Source organism: Staurois parvus, unplaced genomic scaffold, assembly GCF_062004578.1.
Source record: "Staurois parvus isolate SC_StPar_1 unplaced genomic scaffold, SC_StPar_1.0 ptg001272l, whole genome shotgun sequence".
In the NCBI taxonomy this organism is placed as follows: domain Eukaryota; kingdom Metazoa; phylum Chordata; class Amphibia; order Anura; family Ranidae; genus Staurois; species Staurois parvus.
This window is the reverse complement of record NW_028319068.1, coordinates 1,188,179-1,197,860: the sequence shown is the minus strand read 5'-3', so window position 1 is coordinate 1,197,860 and position 9,682 is coordinate 1,188,179. Positions and strand designations below refer to the sequence as shown.

Sequence of the window (9,682 nt, the reverse complement as noted above, 5' to 3'; positions counted from 1 at the left end):
TGGTTGAATGAATAATTCCTAATTATTGTCTCGAAATATGATCAAAGGTAACTCCTCACTACTTCTCTTCCTCACTGCCCTTTCTTCCTTGCTCTCGTTCCTCCTCCCTGCTTGTCTCTTGTAGTTAGAGCCTTGTGCTGCTGATGAAATTCTCTCGCCGAACATATCGTCTCCGAGTTTTACACCAAAGACCATCCATATTTATTAGCGACTTTTTTTCCCTGCTCTGCCTCCCTCTCCCCTCCCCCTTCCCTCCTCAGCGAGCCCCCCTCCCCTCCTTCGCAGCAATGCTGATGCTCAGATACTCGGAGAGGGAAAGGCGCATGTGTGCCCTGTGCTGCAGTCTGAGGAAACACAGGTGCCTTCGGTACTCAATGTAGCTATTGAGTGAAAGCATGAGAAGCAAGCTGCGGCCATCCTCCACAAGGACCAGTTCTTAAGAAGCCGAACTGGAAGTATCTATGTACTAGTCACATCATTAACCTGGGTAGCAGCTGAAGGCAGCCCTGGAGAGCAGACTAATTTCTAGGGGGGAGGGGAGGAGAAGTGGTACCCCGTTAATGCAAGATGAGGGGGGCAGCTACTGGTTACATCCTCTCAATGTCAAACCTCCTCCCTGTCTGTCATTTTCTGCCCCCAATGGATTACAAGAGCCCTCTGGATGGATAATAGAAAGGTCGTCTACTTCTGATCCCTTTCCATACAGCTGTTGGGTTTGGATCGAATAGAAGGAGAATTGAACAGACATCTGTAAGTGGAAAGCAGGCAAGATTGGGGGTAACCATCCCCCCTCCTCGTCCACCTCAAACCTTCACCTTCTCCGAGCTAACATGGGATGTAACATGTGTGTGGTTCGGAAACCCGAGGAGCATTACAAAGTGATGCTGCAGGTAAGGAGGAGAATAGCATGAGATGGGAAAGGAATGAACATGGTGGAAGCAGCCATGAGAGGTAGCCACATAAAGGTAAAAGATGCTTTGCAGAAGACTTAAAGGATCTTTGCATGCAAACCTAAAATATAAATGTACAACTACATATACAAAATAAAAATGTTCTGCAGAGGGTGTGGCACCTGATAAGGACAAAATCTGAAATGAGACAAGAAGCAATCACCTGTCAATAAACAGATTTTAACAATGGAAACAGGTTGCCTATTAACTGCTGTGAGATACTGAAGCTCACATGTTGAGGGAAATATACTAAAACTTGAACAGCAGTACACGACAACCAATCAGTTTCCAGCTTCTACGTGTTCAGTTAAGCTGGGTACCTGAAAGCTAGAAACCGAATGGTTGCCATGCACAGTTGCTCCAGATCCTGTCTGCTTCCTTCTAATGGTAGCTATACACCCTTTCATTTTTATTATCCATCCATAGGATGTGCGATTGGATCAACACAATCGAATCAGCAAACAGGCAAGTAGCCAAAACCTTCTGATCAGTTTAGATTGTGTTTAATCAAATTGAAATTATGATTGTGTTCCATCATAGCTTTGCTCATGAACCTGATCAAATTTTGATTGATCAGTTTGGGAGACTGCATGGTGCAGATGCGATCAATAATTTACTATCGTATCTTTCAATTATTGACTGAAATCCACATCCCAGTGTGTGATATATTGGTTGATTGTGTTATTGGCTGTAGATTAAGTATTTATAATGGGTGAAATAGACCATAAAATAAATAATTTATTGATGTATGATAGTATGGCCACCATTAGTAAATTCCCCCTATTGTTCTTAACCTTATGATATAGTTACCTTACCTCCTTGCCTTGAACATTCTTGGCTGTTTTGCTGGCCTACATGCACATTTTTTCACTTACATGTATAGATTAAGATCATGCAGAGAGCAATAAAGGTACCAGCTGACTAATTATTTGAAAAGGCCAGTTTAGAGCAGTCATAACAATGAGAGAGCATTGATGGTTGCTAAGGGTTACAGCACCTCACACATAACATTTTCCTTTTTTGTCTTGCATAATTAGAGGTATGAATGAGAAAAATGCATACAGAATATAAATATCCTGAATAAAATGTTGTGAATACTCTGAAAACCTAAACGTATTTGTGAAAACTTTTAGAAGGGTATATTTTTTAACATAAATATAATAAGAAAAAAAACCTAAAGAAATATACACCACATACAATATTTCCTAATTGAATCCATGTTTGACACATGGCCATACGTGTTTGCATGTTCAGACATATGGACTTAAAAGTGAAGTATGGGTTTTCTTTTTTTTAGCTTTATCCTATTCTGTGAGCTGCTAATACATACAAATCTTTCTAGCCCTCTGAGAAGTGCACCCTGTTAAAATCAAGGTAAATACCTGTGGGAGGGGCTTCAGTCTTCTCAGGATTATGCTGACAATCTTGTCTGGATTCACCTTCTTTCCTTCTCTGTGTTTGATTGATGTTGACTCTCCCCCTCCTCTCACACAACACACAGTTCAGACTGATTCTTGTACAGACACCTTCTACTGTATCTGCATACTGGGTAGCTGCCTGCTATTTTGCAGTTCTGACATGTAAAGTTCCAAGATAAAAACAGCTGTGACTTGTGTGTTGTGTGAGAGGGGGAGGAGGGGGAGAGCAGACAGTCCAAAGCCGGCATCACTCAAACAGGAGGAGGAAAGGAGGTGGATCCAGACAAGATTGTCAGCATAAGAATCCTAAAAAGACTGAAGCCCCTCCCACAGGTATTTACCTTGATTTTAACAAAGGGAACACTTCTTAGAGGGCTGGAAAGATGTTTATGTATAAACAGCCCACAGGTGATAAGATAAAACTAAAAAAAAGAAAACCCATACTTCTTTTTTAAGTTTTTGTATTTTTATGGTATTTATTGATGTCATGATATGGCTTTATTTGGAGGGGGGGGGGAGAAAGTGGTGATCACCAATCAATTCATTTATGGATAGTTGAGGATCAGAAGAGAAATATCAACACTGAGCCTTTGTGAACATGTCTTTTCTCTACATATATATTTGGTAAATATTTATTTTAGTGAAAAGCTACAACATATGCTTTGGGGTTATTTTAGAACAATGCAACAATATTTTCTGCTGCGGTTTAGATCATGGAAAAGAAAATATATAAGAAATAGTACTAGTCTTAGGAACAAACAGTTACAGTATACTTAGTGTATGTCTACCCACCTTTCTGAATGACATTGGGTTTACCATTACATACTAAACTACAGATGTTTTCATTCATTTAAAGCCCACCTGGGTTTGTTCCCTTGAAAGCACTGTCATCAGCCAAGACTAGAAAGCTGTTGACTCAATTAGAATTTTAATCTCATATTTACATTACACTGTCTACCACAAAGGTCTGTAGTGTCTGCCTATGGCACAAAACATATACCTGTATTTAGCTATTGCATTTTGTACCAGAACATATTTTTTCCATTAAAGTGGAAGGAGACTGGAGCATAACTGTGGACCTACAGCCTCTCAGAGGGCTGCCATTCTCATAGGGTATGTAGGATAGCGCCTGTGTATCCCTCTATTATCTATTGTCCCTTGGTTTTTATTCCTTTTATCAGACTTTTCTCCTACACAATTTAACCCTGTCAAGATTTCTTACTGTTCGTTCCTCCTATTCTAACCTTCCAGATCTATCCTGTACCCAACTGCTCATTGTTTCTTGTTTTGGTCATATAGCTTTTGTTCTCCTTTATCCTTTTAAACTACCCTAAATCCTTTTTCTTGCTGTATTTTATATACATTTTTTAATAAATGTTGTTTTTTTGTCAATTGCCACAGAAATGCAGAACTTTCTGCTCTTGGAACATATGCTGAAGTAGTGACTTCTATTTTTGTCTTGTACAAAACCCATTCCTAAAGCTATTTTACTGAAGGGTTTTTACAAACGTTTTTTCCAGCATTTGTGAATATTTCTGTGACCACTGCTTTTGCATATTTGCATTTTTGTACTTGAATAATAAATATTATACGACCCCATTGTAAATTATATTGTATTGCTTGCGTAATCTATTAGTAGCATTGTTTTTTTTCTATTCTATTTCTGTTGCAATCAGTTTCATCAATATCTCTCTCCTCTTCTATCTGCAAACATCTTTTTGCTGGGTTATTAGTATTGCAGTCCAACCTCTCTACATTTTCACTCTTTTTTATCTGTGGCTAGGCTGATCCTGGTGGATACGTGTTTTTTTCATGTGCCAGTACTTAGATGGTTTTATTATCTTGTTAAAGCCACCTTAAATCTTTTCTGAGATTCCATTGGCAATAGCTCAGAATAAGTAATCTTGTGATTCCAGTCCCAAAGCAATGTGTGTATAGAATAGAAAGCTAGATGAAGGCAACTTGTAAGGTAGATGATAAAAAAAACATAAAAAGGTTCCTAGCATCTTGAAAAATATTGCCATCTCAAGCAATATTTGCCAAATAAAATGATATTCATGATATGTGACTTCTGTACCCTGCAATTGTATGAAAATATATTCTGTTCTCCTTGTATTGCCTCCTTTGTGTGTAAAACCTGGTGATCCTGCCAGTCCATCTGCTTCCCTATTAAACACTGACCACAATAGGCATGAGAGCTCAGCGTGGTCAGTTCTCTAGCTGAGCTGGTAACTCAACCTGTTCTCCTCCAATGATCAGACTTGTGCTGACATGCCCCCACTGCACAGCCTTTAACTGTGAAGACCTGTGTGCTGCTGCTTTTACTCCCCTGCTTCTCTAAGGTCCTTTCCATATGCAGCTGAGAGGGTGGTCACTTATAAAAAAAGGAGAAAAAGTATTTACAATTATAATATATATATACACACACACTGTATACACAAATGTTTTAATTTCAAGGACAGGGCTTACATATACTTTGTCTTTTAAAAAATGAAATATGACCAAAACAGTCATTGAAGCCTGGTTACTCCTTGCAAGGGCTTACAGCCTTTAGTTCAAGCAGGGCTTTTTTTTCAGCCAGAATGTAGAGGAACAGAATTCTGCCTCATTCAGCACTGGCCTGCCCCTCACTACTCACTCATAAACACAGAAGCCTGGCTTCCGTGTCTACAAGTGATAGCACTCCTCTCCCAGCGACTTTACAGAATCCTCGCTACCCTCCTTTTCCCTTCCATTTCCACTCAGCACTCTCCAGTGGTCTCACTCAGTGGTTGTAGAAAGAGCCCAGAGGTGGAGGAGAAGCATCTCTACTGCTGTCTGTTGTTGCTGACATGTGTGGGTGAGATAGAAGCTCATTGCCCAGCAATGTACCACCAGTACATTCCAAAGTATGGGAAGGTAAGCAGGTGGTAGGTAGGCAATGTGTTAGGGTGTCGAGATAACAGGGAGACGCAGAAGGGGTGTGAGTGTACAGGAGTGTGGTGTTGAAGCTAATATCAGTTGCTGCCTCTGCATTCCACTGCCCAGTGATCACTGCAGTGATGGAACATTGAATTATGACTTCTTCACACCATGTACCTTCATCAGTGGTGTATTTAGGTTTTGTGCAGCCCTAGGCAACACAGAAATCGACCGCCGCCGCAATCCCCCCTCTTCCCTGCCCCAGTGGTACCACCGCCCTGAAGAATGCCACCTTGCAGTAAATACGCCCCTGCTCTCCATCAAGTATAGACCCTTCCCCTCCCTCAGTGCAGATCCCCTCTCCACTAAGTATAGACCCCCCTCCCCACCAGGTATAGTCCCCCCCCAGTACAGACCCGTCCCCCCTTCCCTGATTACAGACCTCATTCCCCACTAAGTATAGATCCTCCCCTCTCTCAGTATAGACCCCCCTCCCACTAAGTAAAGACCCTTCTCCATCATTATAGACTCCCATCTCTCAGTACAGACCCCCTCCACTTGTGCTAGTAGGGAGGTGGGGGGGTCAGATATGTGCCGGGGGTGTGCTTTGGGAGTAAAGAGGGCACTTTGGGAGTGGAGAGGGCTTGTGCTCTTGTGTGGGGTCGGATTTCAAATCCAAAGCCAACTTTTTGGGCGACAAGTACATCAGTATTAAGTAGAGATATATTCTTCAACCAGTAAATGGCAATGTTTATAAATTTGTATCTGTATCTATGGTACTGTATACTCGATGGGGTTTATTTAATAAAACTGGACAATGCAAAATCAGGCTCACTTCTGCATAGAAACCAATCGGCTTCCAGGTTTTATTGCCAAAGCTTAATTGAACAAGCAGAGGTTAGAAACTGATTTGGTTATATGCAGAAGTGAGCCTTATTTTGCACTCTCCAGCTTAGAAAATAAACTCCTATGTCTTTTTCACTGAATAAAGTTTCCTGTTTCCTGGTTGCAGTGCTGCAGCCAAAATGCACATGTGGATTGTGCATTGTCTGTTCTGTAGGGATATATACAGAATGTCTAACAGGTTATAGGCCCAGTTTTCTACTCATAGCCAGCTACAGCAAATAAAAAGAAAATGGCCAGTAACAGAGCTGCATCTGTAACCCTGACAAACCAAAACTACCAGTCTTTTAAATTCAAGATGAAAATGCTGCTAATAAAAGAAGGTACGTGGAAATGTATAAATTAGGTCAGGCCAGAACGCCCTTCAGGTGAGTGGATAGAGAAAAATCAGAAAGCTCAGAGCACAATCACTCTTAGCTTAGAAGATGATCAATCATACATATATGTAAGTGTGAAACTGCTAAAGAAATGTGGGAAGAATTACAAAAGGTACCTTTATGCACTGAAAATAAACTAGTTGTGCTTTGTGTGCCATTAATTGTTAATGGCACTGCAAACACGGAAGCATTTTGCCGAATAAAAAAATGTTGGCAAAGCGCAATAAAAAAAATTTGAGTTTCCAAATGGTCAGTCCGCCCCTGGCCTTATGTAATCCTGCCCTTTCATCAGCTTGGTTTGGTATAGCTTTCTAATCAAATACAATTTATTGCTGAGATTAGCTCTTTGCTGAGAATACACTACGTCCATATTAATCCAAGTTGCTTGATTTGCATATATCAGAATAATTTCCAAGAGGTTATTTTGTGTTGGACACAATGTTTGGAAAGATTTCAGAGATGTGGAGTGGGTCAGATGACATGACCTAGTGAGATTCAATTTGGCCCACACGAGGAATGTTGTCAGGGATGTGTATGTTGTAGAGAACAATGGATTCTTGAGAAAAGACAGAACAGCAGAATGTGGGGAGACATAAGGCCATCCAAAGGCTGTCCAACCCTAAAGGCTGAGGGAATGGACCATGTTCGGATTAGTAATATGGTCTCAGTCAGATATGTGGACCCATAATATATTATCTAACATTATGGGGTCACTCTCCATTATTTCCAACAAATCCAAAGAGAGATATCATGGGGCGAGTGATACTTAGCAAGTTGGGCCACCATAATAGTATTTTGTTAAATTTCTCAATCCAAGAAGCCCATCTAACTTGGAGTGCATCAAAGGGAATTTGGGGCGCCTAGGCTGAACAGAGCCCCAGATGTAATGGGTGACAGGATGTTGTCAAATCCATAGGGACAGGTGTAAAATTTTACTGTGATCCCTGCACTACCTCCTACTAACCATACTTACTAAATTAAACAAAGTTTTTTTTTTATATACAGTAAATTGTATACAGTGTGTGGGTGGCTGCAACCAATAGTATTTCCACAATCACCAAAAATGACCAAAATAAGATGTTAACTATATTTAGTATAATTATGCATATACCATATTGAAACACAAAGCATTAAACAAAGCATTAAACGTACATATTAAACTGAAATTGCTGCTGTAGGATTGAAACAATTTATATCAAAACATAAACGCGTGCAAATTCCCAATCCATCAATATTAGTAATCTAAGGGGAGATTGAAGAACTCACGACACATGTTGGGCGGAGCCTGGCGCAGAGCCATGAGACTGGAAGTGATGTGGGAGCCAAAATCCTTCTGGTTGTAATACTTATGCCTGAAAATGTTTAATTGTAAGTGCAATACATTTAATACATTTATGCTGGTTTTATCTACTACACCATGAGAGCACCTTTTGTTGTGCTGAGCTTAAAATGTTACAAAACCCACAACAGTAAAATCATTCTGTATATGCAGCAAAGCATGCTTGTTATACTCACTGTGGAACCTAAGGAATTAATTTCTGCATTGAGTAGGGTTCCACTCTCTCTAGGTATCAACAAGTGAGTGGCAACTAAGGAGAGCTCTAAACACTGTTGCCAGTGTATAACCATCAGGGAAGTATGGAGATTTATCTGAGACCCTTCTCAGATTATTATTATTATTATTATTATTATACAGTATTTATAAAGCGCCAATAGTTCGCTCAGCGCTGTACATTACAAAGGGGGACAGAACATGTGACAGAACAATACCAATACAATGCAAAACATGAGGGGATCGAGGGCCATGCTCTTTTGAGCTTACAATCTAGGAGGGAGGGGGTGGTGGCACAGGAGGAGATAGCTGTGGGGGATGGAGTGGTAGGAAGAGTGGAGGAGGTCGGCAAGTTAGCAGGGGGTGGGGTAGGCTTCCCTGAAGAGATGGGTTTTCAGGGTGCGCCTAAAGGAGAGGAGAGTAGGTGATAATCTGATGGGTTGGGGCAGGGAGTTCCAGAGGATGGGTGACACCCTGGAGAAGTCCTGGAGGCGGGCATGGGAGGAGGAGACCAGGGAACTAGAGAGAAGGAGGTCTTGTGAGGAGCGGAGTGTGCGTGCTGGGCGGTACTTGGATATTAGGTCAGTGATGTAGTTCGGGGCAGTATGGTGGACAGCTTTGTACATCAGCGTTAGGATTTTGAATTTGATCCGTTGCGCAATCGGAAGCCAGTGGAGGGATTGGCAGAGGGGGGTGGCGGAGACAGAGCGGTTGGAAAGGTGAATGAGTCTGGCAGCCGTATTCAGGATCGACTGAAGCGGGGATAGCCAGCGGCGAGGCAGGCCAGTGAGGAGGGAGTTGCAGTAGTCGAGTCGTGATATGATGAGGGAGTGGATGAGCTGTTTAGTGGTTTCTGGGGTTAGGAACGTGCGGATTTTGGCGATGTTGCGGAGGTGGAGTCTGCACGAGTTTGTTAAAGATTGGACTTTGGGCTGGAAGGAAAGGTTGGAGTCCAGAATGACACCCAGTACTCTGGCCTGCAGGGCGGGTTTGATGGTAGCGTTGTTGGATGTGACGGAGAAATCAATGGGGGGTGGTGTCCGGGCTGGGGGGAAGACAAGAAACTCGGTTTTGGAGAGGTTCAATTTAAGGAAGTGGAGCGACATCCAGTCTGATATGTCGCTCAGTAGGTGTGTGATTTGGGCTGAGACCAAGGGGGTGAGGTGGGGGGTTGAGAGATAGATTTGTGTGTCGTCGGCATAGAGGTGGTAGTTGAAGCCGTGAGAGTGTATGAGTTGGCCAAGGGAGGAGGTATAGATGGAGAAGAGAAGGGGCCCGAGGACAGAGCCTTGAGGGACCCCAACAGAGAGGGGGAGTGAGGGGGAGGTGGTAGCATTATAGGTAACGCTGAAGGAGCGTTGTGACAGGTAGGATGAGAGCCAGGAGAGAGCAGAATCTCTGAGGCCGAGGGAGTGTAGTTTTTTGAGGAGGAGGGGGTGGTCGACTGTGTCGAAGGCCGCAGAGAGGTCAAGGAGTAGGAGCACTGAATAGTGGCCATTAGCTTTGGCGGTTAGCAGGTCGTTGGAGAGTTTGAGTAAGGCAGTTTCGGTGGAGTGTAGGGGACGGAAGCCGGACTGTAGG

At 42.4% G+C, this 9,682-nt stretch overlaps 1 protein-coding gene across 2 annotated transcripts in view; it reads left to right on the top strand.

Annotated features, from left to right (window-relative positions):
- The first annotated feature begins 291 nt into the window (after positions 1-291).
- PDZD4 (PDZ domain containing 4) overlaps positions 292-9,682 on the top strand; it is a 470,425-nt gene continuing 461,034 nt past the window's right edge. The window contains exon 1 of one of the 2 annotated variants that reach the window (XM_089660781.1): positions 292-890. In XM_089660781.1, coding sequence (XP_089516907.1) covers positions 831-890 — 60 coding nt within the window. In that variant the 5' untranslated portion in view covers positions 292-830. The remainder of the gene's footprint in view (positions 891-9,682) is intronic. The other variant, XM_089660783.1, reaches the window with a different exon arrangement.